This window comes from Nothoprocta perdicaria, unplaced genomic scaffold (assembly GCF_003342845.1).
Source record: "Nothoprocta perdicaria isolate Ctin4 unplaced genomic scaffold, notPer1 scaffold_2, whole genome shotgun sequence".
NCBI lineage: Eukaryota > Metazoa > Chordata > Aves > Tinamiformes > Tinamidae > Nothoprocta > Nothoprocta perdicaria.
The window spans coordinates 1,309,904-1,335,661 of NW_020455204.1; the positions used below are offsets into that span (position 1 = coordinate 1,309,904).

Consider the following 25,758-nt stretch of genomic DNA (forward strand, 5'->3'; position numbering starts at 1 on the left):
GCAGAGCAGAGCTGCCTCCGCAGAGCCCTTGCAGCAGCATGTCCAGCTAGCCCGGCCATCCCCTCCTTCCCGAGGGAGCTCCACGAGCTGGTTGCAGCCATGGGAGCTGGGAAGAGCGGGAGCGAGTGGCTGAGAGCCCCGGCGTTCCCTGGGCGGCTTCCCGGCGCAGCAGCGTGCCGGGATCAGCGCGGGATGCAGTGAGCCCCGGCCGCTGCCATGTTGGCAGAGCAGAACTGCTCCGAGACTGCCGCACAGGTTTGTGGCTGAGCCGGTTTATCCAGTGCTGAAGATGGGAAGTTACTTGTCCTCTCCGGCTTACTTGGCTCCCAAGGATCCCTTTCGGTGAGTCGGGAGCGGAATGAGCCGGGGAGCTGCAAAGTGGGAGGTGGGAGGTGCCGGGGGCTGTGAGCAGCCGCCTCGGAGCAGCCGGCGGGGAAGGGTCCTAATCCCTCTGGAAAGAGGGAGCAGCAGCCGGAGGGGAAGCAGTGTCTGTGCGTGCAGGGAGGCTGTGAGGCTCCGTGCCCGTCCCCGGCAGGGTGACGTGATCGTGGTGATCAGTATTTGGCTTTGTTGGGGATGAGAACCCCGGGCTCGGCGGGTGGCTGGGGACTTGCAGCGCGTTCCTCCTGCACGGGAAGGGCTCCCGCGCCGCAGGGCTCAGGCCGGATCAGCCTCCTTCCGCGGTCTGGACAGACAGGTGAGGCCTGAGGAAGGTGTGAGCTCCAGAATGGGGCTTTGCTTGCGGTGCATTTCCGTGGTGGGAGCTCTTCATGGGGCTGGAGCCGGCTGCGGTGCTGCCTCCCGGCCGATGTGCTGATAGTGAGGATGGATGGGGACAGGCCCGACTGTGGTTTCACTGTCCCATCCCGTCCTCCCACCCCCAGCTACCTGGGAATGTTGCTCCTGTTCCTGCACACGCCGTGGGGCTAAGGAAGCCACAGCTAAGGCAACCAGAGCTGCTCGGGACTCGGATCCCCGTTCCACGGGAGCGTCTGCTGCCCTGCAAATTGCTGAGTTTATCTAGGCACCTCTCCGATAAAAACGCACCTGCTTTGGGAGAGAGGGAAGTGTGTTGCCGTTCGCACTTCCAAGCAGTCCGAGGTGGCGCACACGCAAAGCTGTCCGTATAGAACAGCTATACGGCTATATGTATAGCACAGCTACACTGGCTGCTTCAGCGCTGCTTCTGCATCCCCAGGGTTTGGACACCGAGCGTTCCCATAACCGGGCTGTGATTCCTGGCACGTGTGGCTCCTCGGCTGGTGTCGCCGTCACCCAGGCCGCGGCGGGAGCCGGTGCTGCCGGCCTGGCCGGAGCCGTCGCTCCCTGCCCGGCGTCAACCGATCCGGCCCGGCCCTCCGGGGGGCACTTGATTAATGAGCCCTTCTCAAAGGGATCATTCTCCCAGTGCCGGGAGGTCTTTGCTTCTGAGAGTATTGGCTTTCATTTGGATGAAAAAAGAGATGTTGGCCGCGTGGGCTGCATCTCGCTCGCGCTGACAGACGGCCCGGTTGTCATTGTGACCTGATCCCGCTGTCCCCCGCGGCACCATGGCCCGCTGGGGGCTCCGGCCGGTGCCGCTGGCTGGGGGGCACCGGGGAGATCCTTTGCCTGGGGTCGGCGCTGGGAAGGGAAGGGTGGCAGCACAACCAGAACAGGGTCTTGCAGCCCCGCGAGTGGTGCCGGGAGAGCAAGGGGGCAACGTGGCGGCCCCCGGCGCTTTGAGGCCCTATAATAAGGATACCAGATGGTTTAGGAGAAGACTAATGGTTTGTAAATCTAAGAGAGGAGCCAGAAGTGGACATTCCCTCTGCCTGTGGTGAGTGGTGAGGAGGTGGCTTCGTGCTCCGAGGTAGTAGCGTTCCTGCCTGGCAATCGCTGCGGAGAGCCTGGCCATGGGGTGGGAAGGAGAAGGAAGGAGCTTGTGTAGCCCTTGCAGCCAGCGCTGCTCTGTCCACTGAGCCCTGCAGGCAGCTCCATCATCACCTGGGCAAAGACACTGGAGTGGTTGTTAGAGCTCTACCTGCGCGTTGCCCATCCCCAGAACAGGGCAGGCGCAGAGGCCTTGGTGGATCTGCTGCCGTCTCTGTGTTGCTGCCTGCTCCCGCGCGCGGCGGCGGGCTCGGCTCCCGCTGGAATTGCAGGGCTGGATCCCACGGGATGGCTCGCGGAGCGGGCGCTGGAGCCGCGTGGTGCTGGGGCGCAGATTGTGCCTGTGCTCAGCCACGTGTTCCTAACGCTGGCCCGTACAAAGCTCTGCTCTTGGTCTCCACTTGCTCTGTTCTGCCTCCCGCTCGGCCCTTGATCCTTCAGGGTGTTTCCCTCCAATAGCAGTTCAAGGCTGGTGGTGGACGTGGACGCGTCGCGATGCCCTGCGGTCTCCTGCACGCCAGGAGCGGGGTGCAGCCCCGCCGGTGCCCCAGGCTGTGGTGGCAGCCATACCATTTGCTATACACTAGCTACATTAGCTATACATTAGCTACGCCTGGTATCACGCGGTGCGAGGTCCCCGCTCCCCCCGCCGCAGACAGCTGGCAGCGGCTGTGGCACGTGCTGAAGTTCCTGCCCATGCCAGAGGAAAGGAGCAGGGACGGGACGTGAAGCTGCTCAGCTGGGAGAACACTCTAAAAGCCAAAGGCGTTGGAAGGAGCCGCTTTCCGGAGGGCAGGGTGCGGCGCTAGGCACCTCACCTCGCTAAACACACTGAGCGTTGCTGTGTTTACCCTCCAACTGCTTCCATGCAGCTTCGCCTCTTGCTCTGCAGCCTCGTGAGGGGGTGCGAATAACTCTCAGTGTGAATAACTCTCTGGAGCCCATCCCAGCACTCGGATTGGCGCGGCCGTTCCGCGCTGTGGGAGCTTACAGGACGTCTCGGCACAGAGAGTGCTTCAGGGAGCCCGCAGCAGCCTCGCTTGAGCCTAGGGGCACTAGCGGCCCTGGCTGCGCCTCCGTGCTGTGCGGCAGCATCGCGGGGTCCCCAGCGCCCGGAGAGCTCCTCTCAAACCTCAGTGGCCTGGGGTGAGTGACTCACCTGCCCTCGGCTCCGCACCCGGAAGCAGCCTCTTCCCAGATAACTTTCCCATGAAGTCCTAGGAGATGCTGCCCAGGGCTAGGGCAATGATCTATAGTGATGCAGCCGCCAGGGAGTAGAGCCTTATCTCTCTCCAGTCTCACCTCTTATCTCTGGAGCGGGGCAAGCTCCAGGGAGCTCCTCTGCCCAGCGTGTCCCATCCTGGCAGGGCCATGTGTGTCTGGGAAGCCTAAAGATCCAGGTTCTGCTTTTGGTGCCTGAAACAGCATCGCTGCAACTCTTCCCTTGCTTTCTGTAAATAAAGATTTAATAATGGTTGGATGTTGAAAAGAGGGTTAATGTTGATACCTGAAGGGTTTTGCAACTCCCTTCATGAAGTTCGAAGAGTCCTTGGGGATGAGTTTGGTTCTGTTTAGTGCGTGCGTGTGTCCATGCTCTGTCCTGGGCAGCAGCAGCAAGGAGACTCATCACAGATAAATGGTGGATGAATTTTGTATATAGGGCTGCAAGGAGGAGCCGTTGTCTGTCAGAAGGATGCTGCGGTGGCCAACCTTTGGGGAGAGGCTACTTATAGAAAATTAGGGGTCTTTCGCTAAAGACCGGAGCAAAACGGACTTTGACTTGCACGGGGAAGTGCATCCAGCCTCTCTGTTGCTGTATCTCCGATGTGGCTGAGGAGATGGGTGCTCTGACACAAGGTGGCACGAGGCTACAGGATTACTAAGTAGAAAGGCAGGGAAGCTGTCCGTGTGCTGGACACCTCTGAAGATGGAAGCCACATCCTCAAAGAACTGAGGAGAAAGCAGAGCGGCTCCTGCCATTTGCAGAGAGAAGCAAAATTTCTAAGGCAAGGTAATACCTTAATAATAATATATAATAATAATACTTTAAAGCAAGTGATGTTTCAAGAAATGAGTGAGACCTATTTGAAGCTGTGTGTGTCTGAAAATGTGTCTTTCCCAGGTGTGTTGGCTGATACCAGTTCTCAAAAAGCCAGTGTTCAGCTGAAAAGGCCTTGGCAAATGGAGTTGGTGTCTCTGCAACCGGGCCAGCTCGGTGCAGGGCCGCGGCTGAGACCCTTTAGAACCTTTCCTGCTGCCCTGTGACTCGCTGCTAACTGGCCCCTTGTTCCTGTGCTTCCTTCAAGGTGCTCGGAATGTCAGGATCCCCTCACTAACTGGTACTATGAGAAGGACGGGAAGCTCTACTGCCACAAGGACTATTGGAGCAAGTTTGGGGAATCTTGCCACGGCTGCTCGCTGCTCATGACCGGACCCGTGATGGTAAAAACTCTGGCCTGCTTCTCCCTGCCTGGGAGCTCTCCTGGCTATCCAGATAACCAAAGAGACTCGCAGTAACGTTCTACTCGCTGCTTAGCTTTTGTGTTAGAGATGAAAACTTAGCCTTTCTTGTCACCTTTGAGGTGTCCCCATTCAGAATAGGTGCATAGCTCTTAAAGAAGGAAGTTAAAAGGGAATAACCTGAACACAACAGTGTTCTGGATACTGTTCTCAGTACTAATTTCTGTTCTCAGGACTGAGCATGGCTGATTCCTTATTGTCTGGGGAGTAAAAGTATCTAAATTTGTGCGTTGTCTATATAGAGAAAAAAACTTTCAACTTTACTATTCATTGCTGTGCCAAGAGCAACTGGACAGGAAGGTTTAATATCTTGTTTACCAAGCGGCAGCAGAGTAGTATTTTTGATAATTGAGCAGCTGCCAAATACAGCAGAGGTTCCAGGGGCACAAGCTTTGCTTCCCATGTTGATAGTTGTGTCGGAGAAGTTTTGTGGCCAAGGTGCTAAGGAGCAGGTTCAGGAAGGGTAGAATAGGCTAATGCTGCTCTCTAGTAAAAAGCTACTTCTTGATCTTGATCTGGATGAACATATTAATGGGAGTTAATGGCCTCCTAAGCTGCTTCTCTTTCTGTGTGTGTAGGTGGCAGGAGAATACAAGTATCATCCCGAGTGCTTTGCTTGTATGAGCTGCAAAGTGATCATTGAAGATGGGGACACTTACGCCCTGGTGCAACATTCCAGTCTCTACTGGTAAGATGCAGCTTGTATTTCATTCCTGAAAACCTGTCCTGTGCCTGGCTGCTTATGACCCACATTCCCTGATCTGCTCTAGGGATCAGAGAATGTCTAATCTGTCTCGCGTCTGTCTAATACTGAAGTGGGGAACTCTAGGAAGCTCCTTTTTGCTGGAGCTGCCCTTTGAGGCTTAGGATCAACAAGAGAACTTTGGATGTGTGGGATTGGTGGGGAGAGATGGGACGCTGCCACGGTGACTTTCTTTGCTGCTTTTAGTGGAAAATGCCATAACCAGATTGTGCTGACGCCGATGATAGAAAAACACTCGACGGAGTCCCTGCGCGAGCAGCTGCCCTACACGCTGACCCTCATCTCCATGCCGGCCGCCACCGACGGCAAGAGGGGCTTCTCTGTGTCCGTTGAAGGCGGCTGCTCCAGCTACGCCACCGGCGTCCAGGTGAAAGAGTGAGTACAACAGGGACAGGGCCGCCTGCCTCCGCGGAGGGAGCTGGGGAGCTTCCCCTGCTGCTGCTGCCCTGCCAGCTGCTTGCGCTGCTCTGAGAACCTCTCTTGGCGCACGCAGAAGCAGAGCGCCATCCGTGCTTGGCCTCTGCTTTGCTCTTGTGGTGACTTTGAAGGGGAGCTCTTTTTCCTCCGTGATGTCTCCAGTGCACGTGCAGTGTTTGGGGAATTGTAGTGAATTAGCAATTTTTGCCCTTGGGCAAATGAAGAGCCCCCCGCCGCCAGGCAGCTCAGACCTAACCACTTGCTCTGACAGTAGCTTGCTGTCTTGGTCACTTAGCTTTGCTTTATTTCCAAATACCAAGGGAAGCACTAGAGACCAAATAGCCTTTGAGAAAACAAGCTAAACTGACCCCTCTTCTTCCCCTTTTTGCCCCTTTCTCCCATGTTTAGAGTTAATAGGATGCACATCAGCCCGGATGTCCGAAACGCCATCCACCCTGCGGATCGTATCCTGGAGATTAATGGAGCTCCTATTCGTACCTTACAGGTGGAGGAGGTGGGTAGAACTCTGTCCTTGAGCATCCTCTCACCTGCCTCTGTACAACTTTTCTGTCTCTTGGCACTATTCCCTCGCCCTGCATACAGTGTCTGTGCATGGATTTGTAGTATTTGTTTATTCCCACTGCCCATGTGAAGATTCCTTCCAGTGGAGGAGGGAAATGTGGCAGATGGAAAGGCAGCTGGGATGCAGTTTTGAATTCACGGCCTTCAAAGGTGAAGTGGTAAGGAAAGTGCAGAGCTCTGACAACTGAGAACAGAGGGGCAGTGAACACTATCTTTGTGTTGCCAGCAAAGTTTGCTGCTTTAATCCCTTTAGAGGCAGCTATGAATATGCTGAGCTGATTCTAGGAAGGAATTTCACATTGCAAAAAGATATATTTGGTGTCTGCATTTACATGCAAGTCCTTTATATAGATACCAAGAGATGTAGTGGTGGTATAATGAAATCACTATTGCCTTCACTGCGTAAGGTTTTATTTTCTGTTGGTATTGCAAATGTGGATGTGAGGAGCACAAGAGATGTCTCTCAGATAAATCTCTGTGTAGCTTAATGATGCTTTTGCACAGTTGTTTTTCCCAGGGCTGTTCAGCATGGAAATTCATGTAGGTTTGGCCACTTCTCAGAAAAGAAAGGGTTTGGTCTCTTGTAGCTGACCAGAACAGAAGATCTGGAGAGGATGATGAACTTCTGTGTAGCTAGCTTGACTTGTCTGGTAGACAGCTGTGGTGTGTGCAGCTAAACCACAACTATGGGGTGATCTCACTGAACTTGCTGCTCTGAATCCCAAGGGGCATTCTGCTGCGTCTCCTACCTCTTGTCATTCGTGTTCCTCCCATTTGCTATCATCCTGTCCTTGGGTTTGATTTCAGGTGGAGGACTTGATTCGCAAGACAAGCCAGACGCTGCAGCTGCTGATAGAGCACGACCCTGTCTCGCAACGCTTAGACAGACTCCGTTTGGACTCCCGCCTTCCCACCCACATAAAGCCTCCCATCTCCCCCCGCTCCCTCTCCCCACTGGATATCAAGGAGAATCTGGAAGGAACGCTCCGCCGACGCTCCCTCAGGTGGGTTTGGGAGCACTGCCTCTGACCTAGCCTGGCTTGGCCCTGTGCTACCTGCCTAGGCTGCCCTGGGCCCTGTGATCCCAAGTAACTGCAGAGGTGTGACTATAATCTGTGGTATAAAGCACTGGCAAAGAGGTGGAGAGTTCATGGTCCTGCTCTTGTCAGGTATGCTCCCCATTCCCTTCCAGGCTGGCCATCTCTCCTTACTAAAAATAAGGACCTTTACTTCTAAGCTAGAAAAGCTGTTTAGGTTTATAGTCAGAAAACTTGGAGGTCGGATACTTACCGTCCTTAATGGCTGGGGAGAGGTGTCCGCCTTATGGGAGCATGACTGAGAGCTGAGATTTCAGCTTTGGGAAAAAGTTTGTCTTCTTACATCAGGGTCCTCAGCGGCTCATTCAGTCATTACACAGTATTTTATTTTTTTCTTTAGAGCTGCCTTTTCACAGCTTCTTCCTTCTCCAGAACTCTGCCCCTCACTAATAGGGCAGAAGATGTGCTGCTCTTAGGCAGCCCCCACTTGGAAGCTGCTAGGGATTTGTCAGGAGCTTCCATGGTGCTGGGAGAGTGTCTGGCTTTTGAGATATGAAGAACACTGAAGCACCTCTGGAAGCCAGACCCTTAGCAGCTAATGATAATATACGTTGAAACAAAAGCTCCCTAGCAGCTTCCCTGATCTTCCTGTCTCTTTGTTTTCTAGGCGAAGTAACAGCATTTCGAAGTCTCCTGGCCCCAGTTCCCCCAAGGAACCTCTCCTGCTGAGCCGGGACATCAGTCGCTCTGAATCCCTACGTTCCACCTCTAGCTGCTCGCAGCAGATCTTCCGGCCCTGCGACCTGATTCATGGCGAAGTACTAGGAAAAGGCTTTTTTGGGCAAGCAATCAAGGTAAGGGAGCTCCCCAAACATTGACCATGTCACCAGTATTTGTGCATCACAGGAAGCTTTCCTGCTGTCTCTGTCATTTCATACTTGCCCTAATGATAGTGATCAGTTTGGGAACTCACTTGGCCCATTTAGCAAGATCAGTTTCTCTGCCTTGTTCCCTGTCTCTGTCCGTAGATGAATTTGACTGTGTCCCTTTTGAATGCCAGCTTTGCCCACGCACATCAGTCTCTTGGGTTAGATTTAGAGCTCCAGAGTGCCTGTGTCGCAGCCACCAGCCAGATCAGGTTGGGGTAATGGGAAACTTGCTTTTACAAGACTCATTCTTAGGAAGAAGTGCACTCAGCTCCTCAGTTCAGCACCTTTCCCTGCCTAAATGGATCTGTCAGTATGCTGGTAGCTGTCAGGGTTGCATGACTGAGAATCAAATTCACCATTAATAGCAGTTCTTCTGTCTTGTATTTAAACTCTGTGGTCCTGAGTGAGGGTGCTTCAGGAGCTCTTATGTGGAGATCTCTCATAGCACCAGGGAGCAGCTTCCTCTGCCTCACAAAGGTGGTGTGAGCTCCTCTCCTTGCTGCTTGCCATGCTATGGGATTTAGGGAGTCCAGCTACCATGTCCATCTCATGCTTCCATGAGAGCTGGGGAGACAGGACTACACACCCAATGCTTTTGGTCTATACTAATGGGCATATTTCTCTTCCCCTCTGCTCGTAGAGAAATAGCAGGTCCAGGTAAGCAGAAACTTCACTCTGTCGCATGTTTTGTCATCTATGCTCACACAGTTAATGGCACGAAGGCATTTCTATTCTGCTCAAATTGCCTGATCACCCTCCTGTTCTGGCGCATGCTCCAGGGATTAAAATCCCCTTCTTGCCATACAGCCATGGCACTTATTTCAATTTTGCTGGTATGTCAGCTTAAACATTACACTTAGCCTTGTCTTGTCTTTTTACTTCCCTTCATCTTTGGGTGTTAGATGTCCCTGGCTTCCATGTTGCTAAAATGTGTAGTGTTCCCTGGCTGGCTGTTTAAATTCGGATGCTTCATTCCAGACAGGAGCAGAAGAATATGATACTCCTGCCATTCCATGCGTCGATACTCCACCTTGCTCAGTCCACTGGTTCCAAAGAGTGCTATGTGTGCCCCAGGATTTGCAAAGCTCACCAGTTTCCTAAACATCATAACTCAGTCCTGTGTTCTGAATTGCAGATCTGGAGGTTTTCTGGAAGGCTTTTTATTTTAAATGGCAAAAATAAAGAACAACTTTCCTGAACTTCAGATTGAATGTTTTTGATGCAACAAGTTTTGTGTCTGGTCAGAATAATTCCCTTCTGTTCCATTTCAGAGAGAAAGGTGCTTATTTAATTACCCAATTATCCAGGTAGACTGAGCTGTCCAGGCTAAACAAATGAAGGAGAAACCTGCTCATCAGAATTTGATCCCTTTACCTTGCTTCCCTGGGATATGGGAGTGAGGAGGGTTAAAAGAAGCTTCCAGAACACAGGAAAATGCCAGGAACTCTATGGATAAGGGCAAACAGTTCTTGAGGAACTAGAAATGCTTTCATGCTTAAGAGCCAGAAAGTATATGATAGCAAGACCAAAGATGTTTATGGTGGATTCCTGTGTGTTGTCCACCATTCTGAGACCTTCCCTGCAGTTATCAAAATACTCCCAAGGAGCATGGGAAGACAATGGAATAGCCTTAACTGAATAGCCTGTGTCCTGGGTCAGCTTGCACAAGAGTCAGCTTATCAGAAACTAATGGGCTTCAGAATCCCCAAGGCACGTGGTTCTGGGCTGTTTGTTCTGATTTTTTGATGCAAATGAACGTTGATGCCTTTGTTAATACAGATCATAACTGTTGGGGTCTGTGTACAAAACACAAGACAAGGGTCTCGCTGGGCAAACCCTTCCTACAGGAGATCTCAAGGCTTGCATGAGTTTGAAGGATGCCTTCAGAGGCTTCAAGGGCCTGCTCAGCCCTGTGCTGCCTAAAAGAGAGCCTCCAGCTCTGGTTCTTGGGATGCTGCTACCCCCTGGTATGACTTTGTCAGCTTTAGGTAGTCTTTGTCTCACTTACAGATTTTTTGCTAAATTCTGAAAGAAGACATTTTATGTTGCGTTCTGCAGCTCCCTGGGATCTGAGTTTTCTCCCATCTACATCCCTCTCTGGGTGGAGGGAGATGTTACCCTGTTAGAAGCATATTACCCATAGCATTAGAGCTATGTGTTTGAGCTCTTCCCTGTATTTGTGGTGTCTCTTTCCACCAGGTGACTCACAAAGCAACAGGGAAGGTGATGGTGATGAAGGAGCTGATTCGCTGCGATGAGGAAACACAGAAGACTTTCTTAACAGAGGTAAGAGCAGGATTTTGAGATGTTTCTAGTGAATAGTGTAGTGTTACTTTCTTCCCTCTTCTCTCCAGTGGGAGAGTGTTGATGCCAGCACCCAGGAATCAGTTAGGGGGGAGCCGTCACACTGGGAAAAGCCTGACTCTAGCTGAATGTTTGCTGCAGCGAAATGTGACTCATCTCAGCTGAGCAGCAGACATGACATCAGCTCCCAGTTCATTAATTTTTCAATGATAAAAAGCATTCTGAGTCTAAGGCAAATTAAGCTCTGTGACTATATGCAGGATTTATCCCTTGAGCCTTGTGCACAAATACAAATGGTGAAGGCTGATGTCCATATGATGTTTAAGACTCCTGCTGTAATTAAGCTAAACCCTTTTCTTGGTGAAAAGAACCAAGACCACTTACCACAGTGAGTGAAGTCAGACTTAGTGTAGAGGGATCTCTAAGGCCCTGGTGCTGCTCTTCTGACTCTGATGCACGCAATATGGAGCAGCTAGCTAGCCTGGAGAGCAATCATATTTTGAAAGTTGGCCAAAACTAAGGGATGTCTCCTTTAAAGGCTAAAATTAGACTAATCACATAGTATGAAAATGAAGAGGCAACAGATAGTTGACAGCCTTAAGGTTGAGGTTTCAGTGTGATACCTGGAGGAGGTGACTTCCAGACTGGAGTGCTCTCCTCGGTATGAATATCACCCCAGAAGATCTGTCAGGGCGTGCTCCACTCTCCTTGGCGCTGAGATATCTCTACCTTCCAGGTGAAGGTGATGCGCAGCTTGGATCACCCCAACGTGCTCAAGTTCATTGGCGTGCTCTACAAGGACAAGAAGCTGAATCTCCTCACCGAGTACATCGAGGGGGGCACCCTCAAGGACTTCCTCCGCAATGCGGTGAGCGTGGGCCAAGAGGGTGTCTGCTAGACCTCTACAGCCTCTGGGCTGAGGCTGTCACATGTGGTCCTATCTACCGGCTGGTATTTGTTGCTAGTCTTCTCCTGTGTGGGGCTTCATGGAAAAGCTTCCCTTAGCTATAGCAGGCCTGGAGCTTGGAAGTGCTGCCTCTTGGGGCTGCGCCCTCTCTCTCTGTCTGCTGTAAGTGTCTGCTGAGAATCAATGGCTGTCACCACCTGGCTTGTTAGATGCTCCCTGACTGTGGAGGACTTGTCTTTCAGGACCCGTTTCCCTGGCAGCAGAAGGTCAGCTTTGCCAAAGGAATTGCCTCTGGAATGGTGAGTCAGAGGGACCCTTCCACCACAGACCAACCCTCCAGGGCCAGGTTGGCTGCTTAGCAGGGTGTTGGGTGCGGGGCTGCGGATGTTGCCTGACCGCCAGGAGCTAGCTTTGTGCTGAGGGCTGTAAATGTAAAGGTGTTTGTCTGGGACCCCCGACGCTGACTTCTCTCTCTCTCTCTTCCAGGCCTATTTGCACTCCATGTGCATCATTCACAGAGACCTGAATTCACACAATTGCCTAATCAAGCTGGTGAGCTACACCTCTCTTCCCCACAGCATGTTGTTCCTTCCTCATCCTCTTCCTTACCTGATTTTCTCCCCATGATGCTCAATTTGAAGCCCTCTCTTGTCAGGATATGCAACTGATATCAGGGCACTTTGAACTACAGAGCTTCAACTTCACATAAGATACTCCAATTTGTTCACATTTTCACTGTGTCTTCATGCTGCTCTCTCAAGTTCTCTCCTGTGGTAGCATCTCCTGTTAACAATCATATTATGAGAATTCAATCAGTTTTATTCCTTATCTCAACTATGAAACATTCTCTACAACTGATTCTGTTCGTTTAACCACTCATTGACTTTTTTTTTTACTGCCACTTAGGATTTACAAGTGTGGGTGTGTGCTCCTCTTCTAAAGTGCTAGATCACAAGATCTTTGTTTAATTTAATTTCCTCAAGCCCTGTTCCTGGTCGCTTAGCTGGAATATGAGATTGGTGTCTAGGCTTCAGCTGACCCACCTCAAAGTTTCTGTTCATTTATGACCAGGTAGAACAGGAAGGTCTGAAAAGAACAGTCTACACTTGCCAAAGCAAGTGCAGCCAAGTGAATGGAATTAGTGTTGATGACCTATACAGGAAGAAATTGGGCCACGGAGAGAGGAAATGACAAGCTGGGGCTGTGAATTGGGTGTCCTACACCTGTCCAGGTGACTTGTTGTGCTCATCTAGCTGCAGGAAACGCTGCAAGCAGCCGTCCTAGTGTAGTTGGTAATGAAGAGGAATTACAGCCTTTTGCTCCTGAGAGGAACGAGTGGCTTATACTAAATCCCCCGTGTAGGACAAGACGGTGGTGGTGGCTGACTTCGGCCTGTCCCGGCTGATTGTGGAGGAGAGGAAGAAACCCACCTTGGAGAAGCCTTCTGCCAAGAAGCGAACGCTGCGCAAGAGCGACAGGAAGAAGCGCTACACGGTGGTTGGGAACCCGTACTGGATGGCCCCGGAGATGCTGAACGGTGAGATACTGATGCCACGTGCAGACGAGGAGCCGGCCTGTGGCAAGGTATAGGGATGACAGGATTACTGAGAGCTCCTGTGTCTTAGTAACAGTCAAACCTATTAGTGTGTATGGTTTTAGACCTGCTAAGATGTGAGCTTATTTGTACACAGAGGTGCTGCAGCTGCACTTGCTCTTGCTGTTCCTGCCCTGGAAAGGCTTTGAACCAGCAGAGGGGATCTCCCTAGCAGGCAGCAATAGCCCTAGACTTGCTATGGCCTAGGTAACCATAAACTTGGTATGCTCCGGGGAAGAAGTGGCCTGAAAAAAGACTGAACCTGAAATCAATTTCTGATCAATAGCCTTGTGCTATATGACAGCCCTCTGAGAAGCAGGGAGTTCTTGAATGCAGGGTGAGGCTTTCGCATGCTGCTGTGGAGGTGCAGGAGAAGCCCTCTGCTACCGGGCTTGCTGGAGCCTCAGGGTCAGGGGCCTCTCAGGGCCCTGGAAATCTGTTTTGGGCACATGACAGTCAATGCATAAGGGATGAACCATGTCCCTTGGGCAGAAGTGCCCCTGCAGAAGTTGAGGTAAGGGCAAACTGCAACGGGCACAGTTTTCTCCTAACAAACAGGCTTTCTGACAAGTTGGGCTGGCTGTGACATTGCCTAACTGGTTTAGACACAGTCCACCAGGGAAGGGAGGCCATGGATCTTCCCCCCTGTTTTCAACCCTTCTCTGCCTGGTGCTCCGCTCCCCTTCTCTCCAGGCCCTGCTGGAGTCTGAGCAGGCTCAACCCTGGCATTTATCAGGAGGGCAAGCGAGCAGGCCGACATCCCCCCCAAGCAGGGCTGCTCTGTGCAACTCTCCATTATTTTGGGCTCGGCTGGGCAGGGAGGAGTGTGTGTGAACGGAGAGCAGCCTGCAGGAGCTGTCTGCCCTCCCACATCCCGAGTGTTGCTCGTGTGTAATTTATTACCTCTGCAGTCACTGCAGCAGGGCCCAGGCACTCGCTGACTGCTAGGGAGGCTGAAAGCTTCCAGGGCTCTGTAGGGAGGCACCAGAACAGCAATCCGTGAGACTGGGCATAAGCTTTCCCATGCTGTCTTTAGAATTTGCTCAAACCTCTGGCATGTGGGGCCTTCCTATGCAGAAGTAAGAGAAGGTTTAAATATAGAGGGTGTATGGAGGAAGATGTAGTTGCACCCATATAGCCAGCCCAGATGTGCGCCCTGCGCAGTCTGCCCTTCATAGGGCCCTCAGGGGACCAGGGTTAGTTGAGCTTCAGAGGCCAAGCCTGAAACAATGCTGGCAGCTCCTGGAATAGCTGGAGGGGGAACTGTCTCTGAGCTGCATTTCTTATATTCCTGCAGGCCAGAGCTATGATGAGACCGTGGATATCTTCTCATTTGGGATTGTGCTCTGCGAGGTAAAGTCACGATGGGGTCTCTTTGTGCTCCTCCTTCCCCATTGTCTCCTCTGCTACGCGTTGAATTTGGGTGCACAGGCTGTGACTGAGCAGCTCAGTGAATGAAACTGCAGTACAAACAAGCCCCCCACAGCTCTGGCCCCTCACGGAAGATACCTGTCCTGTAACCTCTTGGCTCTAGACAGAGCTTCCTCCTGGATTGAAAGAAGAAAGTTCCTCCTGAACTGAAAGAAACTGTAAAGAAATGCAGCAGGTTCTGACTGAGCCCCCGTGTCTGTTTTACCAGAGGAGCTGTAGTTGTTCTCTAAATTTTGAATTGTTTTTTGTCTTGTTTTTACCCTATTGCCTCAGTAAACGAATAACTTGCTGTGCAGTTACCTCAGTGGATTGAGAGTCTCCATCCTCAGTGGCAGTTGATTTCAGAGAAGCTGAAATCTCTCTGCAGGTTGATTAATGAAGCTTTCACCCTGAAGTCTGTAGGCTTAGGATATCTCTGAGCTGATTCACCATCTTATTGCTGTATCAGGCTGCTTTGTCTGCAGAGCAGAGGGCACCCCACCCTTCCTCTGCATTTCTACAGTTGGGTATTCCTTCTAAAATGAAAATACCTTGTGGTTTTTAGAGGTTGCTATGTTTGCAGATAACAGCAGTTTCAGGAATGTGAGGGGAGACCAGCATGGTTTCTTCCTCCATGCTTGGATGAAGGACGTGAAGAAAATATCTGAGTATAAACCCTTGTGGCCTCATCTGGAGCTCTCTTTACGCTGGGCTGTCCTCTCAGAGAATGTTGTGGTCGAGAGTGACGGATTTGGGCACTTGAAAAATCTGCATGATGGATTCAAACAATTGTTTCATCTAGAAGAAAGACAGAGGTGGTGGCAGATAAGCATTTCCCTTGCCCCCAAAATAAAGATGCTAAAAAAAGCAGCAGCATACTCAAAACAGATAAGGGAGTAACGCTGCCAAGATACCTACTGGGTGTTGCACTGCCTAGTTACAGGGCCTGGTTGTCCTGCTGAGTTATTGGCTTAGGAAGGGCAGGGTGTTTATAAATAAGAACACCCTTTTCGTGATACCTGATGAGGCTTTAAACCTGATACTTTCCTGCATGTGAGAGGCTGTAGTAACGCTGACCTACGGGTGCAAATTGCCCTATAGCTGCTGCTGAGGGTTCCTTTCCTCTTACTGCCCCTCGTGTCTGGCACTTGCTTCTGGGTTGTCCCTGATGGCACCTCGTGCCGGTGATGGCGGGTGCACCTCAGTGCAGGGTATATTGAACACTGGGACTTCCTGGGTGCTGCTCAGGCTCTCTGTGTTCCACCCATCCTCTTCCCTCTGCTGGCTCTGCACCCCTGAGCTGGGCCCCTCCACAACAGCAGCTGTGTTGCCAGATCTTGCAAAAAATTCACATGAAATTTGTCTGTATTTCTGTGCCTTGCTTGCTCCATTGGGCAACTGTCCCCTTAGACGGGAGGCCCTTATGCAATGCCGGAGTTTCTGTTCTTTCTCTTTTGCCCTAATACATTGAAGAAGCCCCTGCCTGATGCTGGGATGTCCTGTTTGTAATGCTCTGACCTGTTGTGCATTAGCATCCCTCTCTTCTCCCTCCAGATCATAGGCCAGGTGTATGCTGATCCGGACTGCCTCCCCCGCACACTGGATTTTGGCCTTAATGTCAAGTTGTTCTGGGAGAAGTTTGTTCCTGCTGACTGTCCTCCAGCCTTCTTCCCTCTGGCTGCCATTTGCTGCAGGCTGGAACCAGAGAGCAGGTGGGTTTGAGAGCAGGATTCTCTGTGAACCAGGGGGACGTGTCCTTAGTCCCTGGTGACAGGGTTGCTCAGCACAGGGTGGTAGAGGGGTGTATTCCTGCCTCCTGTGCGAATGCTGCTGCCTGGAAAGCTTCCATGGGGAAAGGAGGATAAGGACTCCTGGGCTCAGGAGGGACTGAGATGGAGATGTAAAGAGGAAGTGACTGTTCAGTTGCTCATGTGTGAAAAGTCTGGGCAGGCCTTGGCAGCATGTGTGAAATGCAAATATGTCACACGTGGTTTCAGGTGTGAAACTTGTAGCTTCAAAACAGGTCTGATGCCAAATGAGCTCAGAAGGGGCTGGACCTCCCTGGTCAACACCTGTAGAAAAACCCAACAACCCCAGATAGATGCAATCCCTGCAGCCTCTGAAGGAAATGGGGAAGGATCATGTCCCAACTCACAGCTCTCCGCAAGGGGCAGTGGCCTGTACAGATTCCTGGCCCAGCTGTTGCAGTTGCTCTTCTTGCTCTTCCACACACCTATCTCCACATTTCTCCTTCTAGACCCACGTTTTCCAAGCTGGAAGATTGCTTTGAAGCGCTCTCTCTCTTCCTGGGAGAACTGGCTATTCCCCTGCCATCCGAGCTGGAAGAGCTGGACCACAATGTGAGTGTGCAGTATGGACTGAGCCGCGACAAACTACCTGAGAATGCAACCTAGCCCGTCCGTGCTGCGGCCCGCGCCGAGCGGCAGGCAGGGAGCTACTCCAGCCATTCCAGGGCATTAGCCGGCACCGTGCTGCGCGTTCGCTGCGTTGCCTCTCCCCCCCACATCCTACACACCTGCTCCTCCTCTCGGATCTCCTGTTTCCCTGTGGATTTGTGGTATGTTTCAGAAGAGAAGAGGGCTGTTTCCTGCCAACTGCGTCTAGGAAAGCTGCTCAACACTATTTTTCTGGCTGGAGAAATGTGTTTCTCTAGCCCCTTTCAGGCTTCTTTACTGTGGTGCCTTAGAACTTGACTGCAAGCTGTGAAGCTGTCCTGGCCTCTTGCCAGGGAGGGAATTGCCTTAGGAGACTCCTGGTAGAGACCAGCACTTCTGGAACTGCCTCTCCCAGACCGACCACTCTGCTCAGAAGGCTGGGGACACCAGGTACCCAGCAGAAGGCACCACCAGGACAGTGTGCACAGTCATGAGTTAGTTTTCCAGAACTGCCCATTGAGATTTGGGCCTCTTGTGTGGGTGCCTGGGGAGGGAGTGAAAGACCCCAGGAACTGGGCAATTCTCCTGAAACATCTTGTCTCTGGAGAAGCACGTATGAATTTTTCCTTTTTTTTTTTTTTTTTTTTATTTTCTTGTTTTTTTTCTTTCTCTATATTTGAATACCTCCAAAAGCCTGTCCAGAAACACTAAGGTTGAGCTCTGCTTGCCCCTCCTGATGATGGCGACCAAGGCTGGCAACAAATGAGCCACTTAAACATTTTCATATGCGGAGCCTGCCCAGTGAGTCAGCCTGCCCAAGGACCTTAATGCAGATGAGAGGATTTGAACCTAAATATGTGGAACTGCACTGGTTGCGAGTGCCCCAAAGAGCTAAGGCTGCTGCAGCCCTTGGCCTGTGGAGATGAGGTGACCAAAGTGCTGAAGGTGCTCTTCAGAAATCTGAAAAATCTCCCTTGAGGTTGGAAATAGCTCAGACTTCACGTGTACGTGCTGATAAAGGGGCATGTACCCAAGGCTATTGCAAGGATGGACTTGCTGGTGAACAGGAAAGAACTGGATATTGTCCCATTCTCCTGGGAGTGGCAGCTACAGAACTAATATTTCAGTTGCCATTACCTCATCCTTCCCTGCAGGCTGGGTGAGTTACTGCCTTTGAAGGTCCTTTGGTGCAGCTGCTGCTGCAGCACCTGAGCTGATTCTTCAAGCAGAAACTTTCCTCGGGGTCGTGCCCTGCTTTGGGGGAGAAGAAAGGGGTGGGAGTCAGCAGGGGTGTTGCCTTCCAGCACTCAGCAGCCCCTGTCCTGGGGGAGGAGGACGAATAAACTGCTGCTGCTGCTGCAGTAGCACATGGGGTTGGCAGAACCGAACAAAAAGCTGGCTCAAGTCCTGCTCTTAAGTTCCACAAACCTCGTAGTTTAACTGGATTTTGTGTGCTCCTTTCCTGTCCCCCCCCCAATTCCATATGGAATGGTGGGGAATGGGTGTCACGTCTTAGCTGTTACTTTGATTTCTTCCCCCATTCTCTATGGAATGGTTGGGAATGGGTGTCAGGTCTTAGCTGTTACTTTGATTTCTTCCCCCATTCTCTATGGAATGGTGGGGAATGGGTGTCACAGATGTTACTTTGATTTCTTCCCCCATTCTGTATGGAGTGGCTGGGAATGGGTGTTATGTCTTAGCTGTTACTTTGATTTCTTCCCCCTACCCATGAATTTAAAGTACTGTGTAAAATGACATGGGCTCAGCCCTCACCTGACAACAGGTGTGTGTGTGAGGGGGGTGTTTTTAGTTTGTGTAGTGGTGTTTTAGCAACACTGAGGACTCCTTGTGCTGTGAGTCAGGAGGAAGCCTCACTAAACTGGGTCCAGTGGACTCAGTATTATTATAGGACTTGCCCTGTCTTTCCCCCTCCCAGGCTGGTTTGTGAGGGGGAGAGTCCTGGGTGATGTGTAGGTGGGGTTTATGAACTGTGATTTGCACAGACAGCTCCATGTTCTAACTAAATTAAAAGCAATAAACATGCTCTGGAAAGAGGTGTGTGTTATCTTTGTGGTATTGAGGGCAGGAAGTTGTCGCTTTCTTGGGGTTTCTAGTCCTGCTGCAGAACAGTAACATCGGAACTACAGAGCACAGATATGATCCCAGAACTCACTTTTTAAAGCCCCGTGGCTGTTACCTTTACAGGACTGCACAGCAGCTTTGTAGCACAGAGGCTGTGCGAATGCTCTACAGCCTTCTTAACCTGGAGGAGGGGAAAGGGAAGAAGCTGTTAAGAAAATTAAAGTTAAGAGCAGGCTGCAGCCTAAGTTTATCTGCAGCCCAGTTGTGTACCCCTTCTGAGGCAGGGGTAAGAATACAGCCCAATTTTGGTAACTGCCCTCTCCACAGATGGAGTTAAGGTGCTTTTGTTGACGCCAGGACTGAAGGCAGAAGCTGGCGCTCTCAGTGCCTCCTGTAAGCTGCTGTGCTCTGGGCTCCTGCAGCCCTGAAGGGGCAGAGCTGCTGCAGAGATGCACCAAAGCAGCACAGAGGCACCAGCACAGGATGGGGCCACAACTGAGCCCTTCTTCCAGGGGGCTGCATCCCCACAGCTGCTTTCCAGGAATGGAGTCCCAGGCCTAAGGCAGCTGCTGCCTCCAAGGGGCACAACCCCCTGGCCCCTTGTCCCCTTGTCCATGGAGGTCCTGCTGTTTGTAAGGATTTACCTCTGCGCTGGGTGAGCTGAAGTAGCATCTTCCCTGCTCTTTGAAGTCTGCACCAAGCAAAAGGGTGGTGCTCTGCAGGCAGGCACGCACAGATAAGCCACAGCCCATGCAGGTGTCCACACAGCATTTTTCTTTTAAGCTTTAATACAAGGTAGCATAATCTGCACCTTCTCATTATGAGGTATTTAAAACATTTTACAAAGAAATGGTATTCAAAGGCATTTAAAAATAAAATGTTTCCCTTTTCTGAATCAAACACTGACACTAAAACCCCTACTGCCAAGTGCTATTCCCTCAGTTATACAGCAAAGGGCTAAAAAATTTACTTGAATGGCTTGAATCCCCTGAAATGGGGACGGATGTTTCCCTGAACTGGCCTTGCCTCGGTGCCCATTGGGAGACACTGCAGCAGCCATCCCTGCCAAACTCCCTGAAACATTTGCTGATAAAAGTTGTTACAAAACTGCTGTAAGGGGGCCAGGCTCTGCAAGCGAGTCTTGCTGCACAAGCAGAGTGTGTATGAAGGAGGCTGAGCCAGAAACCTTGCCCTAACTTTGGGAACTTGCACAAGTAGCTGCTTTTCCTACCCTTGTCATGGCAGCTACTGTGTCCTGGTCATCCCTATAGCTGGCCTGGCCCCTGGGCCCAGAGCTGGCCCTGGAGGAAGCCAAGGGAATTTGGAAGCTTGTGTTAGCGCCTCTCCGTGCTCAGCTTACTCCAGGTCACTGAAGGGCAGGTTGTTTTCCTTCACTCCACAAATACCTACTGCTGCCTTCTGGTTTCCCGATCCGTGTAAGTGAGCACAAGGCAGGGACTGCCTGGACACCTACAACTCTCACTGTGCGTGTAGCACCACAGGGGAATGGAGATGTGGCGTCAGCCTTGGAAGACCTGGATTTGTCAGCAGCTTGAGAGGAGCTTTTCCAAATTGACACTGGGCTAAACCTACTGCTCCTGGCCAGAGCCATCCCTCAACTACACTCTTTCCTCAAAAAACAAACCCAAAAGATAGATTTAGTAGCAGGATGCTGGACAGCGTCTCCAGCTCTCAGCCACTAAAGCGAAAGGCAGGACCTATAATCAGAGTGTAATTATCTAGCTACGTCTGCTGTGAAGCTCCCCTCAGTCCCTGCAGTACTGCTCCCTCCTGGGGGCCCAGGCTGAAACACAAGTAACAGTGCACACCATTCGACAGGAAAAGAATGGAAAAACAGGAAGCCGAGCCCATGCTCTGGGCTATGGGATCTGTGAGCAGGTGTGAGCCTGGCCAGTCATCCCCCCCATCCCCTTGGCACTCCAAGGAGATAGGCGGGAGGAAGCAGCGGGGTTCCCCACAGCAGCCCCCAGCTGCACATGCACTGAACGATCCCCCCATAAGGAGCAGCCCGTTGCCCGGGCCCCTGCATCCATCCATCGGGCTTTCATCAAAAAGAAAACAAAACAGAAATGAACACACGCGCTGCCCTGCCCGCGGGGAGCCGGGGGCTTTGCTCGGCCTGCAGCTCTCCTGCTGCAGCTGCTCAGGCGCCGGGGGTACCCGCCTGCTCCATGAGCGGCCCGCCGCCGTCGCGGCCATCTTCCACGGGCGTCTCGTTGGTGTGCACCACGATGGTGTTCTCGTCCACGAGCTCGCACGCCGGGTTGGAAAATGCCGACAGCGGCAGCGTGATGCGCTGCATTTCACGCTCGTAGACCTTCTGCTCGTGCTTGTCCTTCAGGTCTTTCCCCCTACAAAATTAAAGAAAAAAAAAAAAGGCAAAGGTGAGTGTCACTTTCCAGTTGTGGAGGCCCAGCAGAGTGATGCAGCCCAAAGGGAGAGGTTCAGCTCTTTAACAAACAGCCACTCCAGCCACACACAGAGCGCCCAAAAATGTCCCCTGCTCTAAGCAGAGCACCCTATGTGTGCACTATACAAGAAGCAGCCAAGCTGTGTCTGTTCCTCCCTCATAAACTGCCTTATTCACTGACAGAACTACAGCTAAACCACGACTTTAACGCTGGGCTTCCTCACTGCGCAGCACTGACAATTGCTTCCTAACGCTTTACAGTCTCGTGGCTCTGGTCAGTGCAGGTGAGGAAGCAGTGAGACAGCACAGAGCTGCTGCCGTGCAGAATCACTGCCACGGCCGCCTACATCTGCCAGAAACTAATGCGTCTGTGGTGACAGATTCTGCCTTTTGCTGCAGCAAACAGACCTCTGCAGCAAACGAAGCTGTTACTGAGAGCATGAAACCCTACCTGAGCTGGCCCTGCTTGCTGTGGTTGCAGCTAACAGCTCTACAGCATAACCAACTCCTCAAATCTACCCTGCTCTTCAGCCTGTTGCCAAGGTAGGTGACACCTCTGTAATTTGCACAGCTGAGAATTGCCTCGCTGTAAAAATGGCTGGCATTAATAGCATGTTGTCTCCAGAAAAGCTCTGCACACCGAGCTACCAAACCTGTTAAAGTTTTCTCATCAAATCCGTGCACACCTGCCCACTCGGACACAGAGCAGTGAGCGCAAGGCCCAACAGAGGGAAGGAGATCCCGCCCTGCAGCCCTGCCGGGGGCTGGAGCACGAAAGGAAGCTGAGGTCTGGCCCAAGCTCAGCCTGACTCCTGCTGAGGACGGGTGTGAGGTGACACGGGCAGCACCTGTGCGGGGCTGTGATCGCGAGCAGGCAGAGCTGCCAGGTTCCCCTAAGCGCGCGGCCGCTGCTCCTGCCAGACAGCGTGCCCCAAGTGACACCTCCAAGAGGTTCCTCGACAAGCAGTGCTCTGGGTTTTGCCCCTTACGTAACAATCCTCCCTGTTTTTTTTTTTTTTTTTGTCTGCATTTATTATAAACACTTACATAAGGACATGTCCCAGCTTGGGAAAGAGCTCCTGCTGCTTGGCTGTGTCAGCGTGCTGTCAAACAGCCAAAATATAAAGCAAACCCTCCCGGAAGAGGGAGCCTGGGCCGTCACTTGCAACCACACTCACTGCTATTTGTTAAGCCTGCTCTGACTCTTGCAAATAAGCTGCCTGCTATTACACCTAGTGCTTCTGATGCTCAAGTGCTGCTGAGCTACCAAAAAGTTTCTGCCCGACACAGGGAAGTGGCGCCACAAGTCACAGGGGTGAATCAAAATGAACCTCAGAGCAGCCAGGAGATTTGGCAAAATATAATTTGCCAAGAAAAACACTATGTGGGACACAACACACATTCTGGAGATATTTTCTCCTAAGGCTAGCTAATGCAACCTGAAGACTGCAGAGGAAGCTGACCTGCTTGGGGATTTTTTTGTTTTTCCTGATCACAAAAGGAACTTCCTGGGAATGCACCCAGCATGTGCTCCCTCCAGCTTATACCTAAAATTCAGCTTCCCTGGAAACATCTGAGAAAGCCACCCCCATCTGCCTTTTCATCCGGATGTGGCTGGGTCTGCAGGAGCTTGGACTCCTGTCCAGATGATTGTTTCATGCCTACACCAGCTTTTGGACAAAAAAAAAAAAAAAAAAAGAGAAGCCACTGACCTCTTGTAGATGTATCCCACGACAATACCAGCTCCAATGGCAATGATGATGACCATCATGATCAGCCCCAGCACGTAACCTGTGAGGATAAGAAGGAAAGAGGCAAAATTAAAGGGTGTAAATGCAGCTTTCAGAGCCTCAGAAGGAATCCATCCTGTCAGAATTACAGGAGGGGATCCAATGTATGATTCCAGGTTTGTACCTAGTGTCCCCAAGTCCTTCTTCTCTTTGGAGTTCATCTGCACTCTCTGGCTGATCCCAACGACGGGCTGCACAGCGGCAGCCTCGCTCCGCGAGGGCAGCGTATCAGCCGGTTCAAACACCTGGTTGACCTCCTGGGAAGCATCAACCTCCGCTGTAGAGACTGGCGTTGCTGTAGAAGTGGCATCTGTCAGGTGGAAAACAGAGATGTTTGGAAGATCGAGCAGATGAGAGTACTTCAAAGCAGCACGTGCCTAAGTGAACAGGACATGTCTAGTCTGGCATCACCAAAATGCCTTTACAGCACATTAAAAGATACTTGCTCCCTCTTACATTGTTGCCAGAAATCTTAAATCCTACCAAGACAGGAGAGAAACAGACTCCTCCCCTACTTGGTCTTGACCTCAATCTGTTGAACAGGGTGTACAAGGCACCAACCACTACAGACAAGGGAGGAGTCAAGACAGCAGAATGAAGCCAGGTTCAGGACATGAGGCCATGGATGCCCCATGACTTCATTTAGTGCACAGACGAAGACACAACCTGCAGCTTCAATCCCACTGAAGAGATATGCACAAGATGATCAGAAGCTCCATCCCAAACCTCCCAGGAGCCTGTTTCTCTCTTTTCTGCCTCCATCCTCCCGACACACAAAGGTCTGATGGAAGGAGACTCCTGCTGATGTGAAAGCAGTCTTGAGACACTCCTATTTCCCAGGACTCCTCGCAGCCCCGTAGCAAACTCCTCCAGTGGGACAGGCAACTTAAGTCACAGCAACAACACTGGAGGCAGCACATTCCCTGCCTAGTGCCACTCTATCAACAATCTCCCCTATTTTGAGCAAATAGCTCAAATTAAAAGTAGCCAGAGCTCTCAGAAAGGTGCATAAGGATGGATGGATGCCCATGACCCGGGATGTGGACTTTTACCTACAGCCTTTAGACCTGTTTTTGAGGGAGCTTCCTCTTTTGTGCCACAGTTAAAACAGAAGTAGCACAACAGTAAAAGCTGTGCTGGGTGCTGGGGGGCATTCCCGCTGCCCGCGAGCGCCAGCCCCTAAGGAGAGGAACCCACCTTTGGGACACGCCATTCCCGGGATGCATCCACACCTGAAAGCTCCCACCGCCTCTTGGCGGACCTGGATCTCCCCCCCCTCAGCTCCCAATACCTCCCTATTTGTATCTGCAGCCATTTTGAGTCCTCAGTGGAATGTGAAATGGAAGTGCGGAGGGGGGTGCGCGAGGGGACACCAGGGTCTCCCACCCCGCACAGCTGCTCCGCTCTGGCTCAGCCAGAGCTGCAGCAGGCAAACGGTGCCGTTCAGATGCAAACGGTGCCGCTCGGAGCTGTAAACATGGCCCGTTCCTTAAATATGCAAATGGAGAATTGGCTGAAAGGTCAGTCAACTCCCCCGATCCCAGAGCTGCAGCCCTGAGTGTTTTGAGTAAAGATCTTGGCAGCAACGTTTGTTTTGCTCTATCTTTAGGAAAAAGCTGAGGGAAGGAAAGCGGAGGGTCGGGAGGAGTGTTTACATGCAGGGATGGCAATCCTGGGGGAGAGTCGGGTGCAGACAGCTTAAGGGGGCTCAAAGAGAAAGAAATAACTCCAAAAAGTAACAGTTCCTTGCCCTCGGTCAGCCTCTCCCTGACAGAGGCTTCCAATGGAGCTCTGCTCTCGGCAGGTTGTTCCCCACCCCGACACACTTGACTGCCCAGGGAGAATCCAGTCTTTGGGGTTTCCTTCTTTTACTGCCCCCCGTCCCTCACCTCCGCCAGGGCTGGAGCAGGCAGAGCCGGGAGGCACCTGTGCCCCACAGGGCTGGGCGTGGGGGCAGCACCCAGGGCCAGGGGAGTCCTGGGGACACCTGCCTGTTCTGCGGCTGGGAAGCCGGGCGGCCACAGCCGCTGTTGTTTGTGCACAGGCAGGCGCTGCTGTGGGTGCTGCATGGGGTGCAAGGGGGGTGCTGGTGTGCACAGGGTGCTTGCACAGTGTTGTTTGTGTGCAAAGGAAGGGGTATGTGGGGAGGGGCGCTGGAGTGTGTGGGGGGGCTGGGGAGCGGGAGGTACACAGCGTGGGGTGAAAGGGGTTATTGGGGTACAAGGGGGGCTGTTGGGGTGCATGGGGGTGTTGGTGTGCAGGGGGGTTGTTGGTGGGCAAAAGGGTACAGGAAGTGCTGGGGTTTGTTGTGTGCATGGAGGTTTGTTGAGGGACAGGGGGGTGTACGGCAGTGTTGGTGTTCAGGACGGATGTGGGGATACATGGCGGGGTGCTAGTACAGAGGGGTGCAAGGGGGGGCGTTGGGGTGCAGGGAGGCTCGCTGGGGTGCAGTGAGTCTGGGCCCCCATGACCACCCCGGGGGCAGCGGGCAGGGCGGGGGGCAGCCGCCGCCATCCCGGCGCGGGCGGCTCCTACCTGGGCACGGGGCGATGTCGCAGGCCCTGCGCTCCGCTCCGCCGGCGGCGCCCCGCACGTAGCACCAGGGCGCGGCGGCGCCGTCCGGGTTCCTGCAGCTGCTGTGGTCCTCGGCGGCTGTGGGGCAGCGCGCAGTGAGCGCCGCGAGCGCCGCGAGCAGCGGCCCCGGCCCCGTGCGCGCACCCACCT

General features: G+C 52.3%; 2 protein-coding genes across 2 annotated transcripts in view; one reads left to right on the top strand and one right to left on the bottom strand.

Annotated features, from left to right (window-relative positions):
- Positions 1-289: 289 nt before the first annotated feature.
- On the top strand, positions 290-17,207 carry LIMK2 (LIM domain kinase 2). Its single transcript, XM_026037761.1, has 15 exons — positions 290-342; positions 4,179-4,314; positions 4,971-5,080; positions 5,342-5,530; positions 5,981-6,086; positions 6,962-7,158; positions 7,859-8,045; positions 10,320-10,406; positions 11,161-11,292; positions 11,574-11,630; positions 11,818-11,883; positions 12,694-12,868; positions 14,223-14,278; positions 15,890-16,047; positions 16,593-17,207. The coding sequence occupies exons 1-15, from the start codon at positions 290-292 to the stop codon at positions 16,747-16,749; spliced, it is 1,866 nt and encodes a 621-aa protein (XP_025893546.1). The 3' UTR covers positions 16,750-17,207.
- Positions 17,208-20,960: 3,753 nt separating this feature from the next.
- The window catches only part of PIK3IP1 (phosphoinositide-3-kinase interacting protein 1), a 6,269-nt gene continuing 1,471 nt past the window's right edge, over positions 20,961-25,758 (bottom strand). The window contains exons 2-5 of the mRNA XM_026037444.1: positions 25,570-25,756; positions 23,159-23,344; positions 22,957-23,035; positions 20,961-21,185 (exon numbers count right to left, since the gene is read on the bottom strand). Of these exons, the coding sequence (XP_025893229.1) occupies positions 20,978-21,185; positions 22,957-23,035; positions 23,159-23,344; positions 25,570-25,756 (660 nt within the window). The 3' untranslated portion in view covers positions 20,961-20,977. The remainder of the gene's footprint in view (positions 21,186-22,956; positions 23,036-23,158; positions 23,345-25,569; positions 25,757-25,758) is intronic.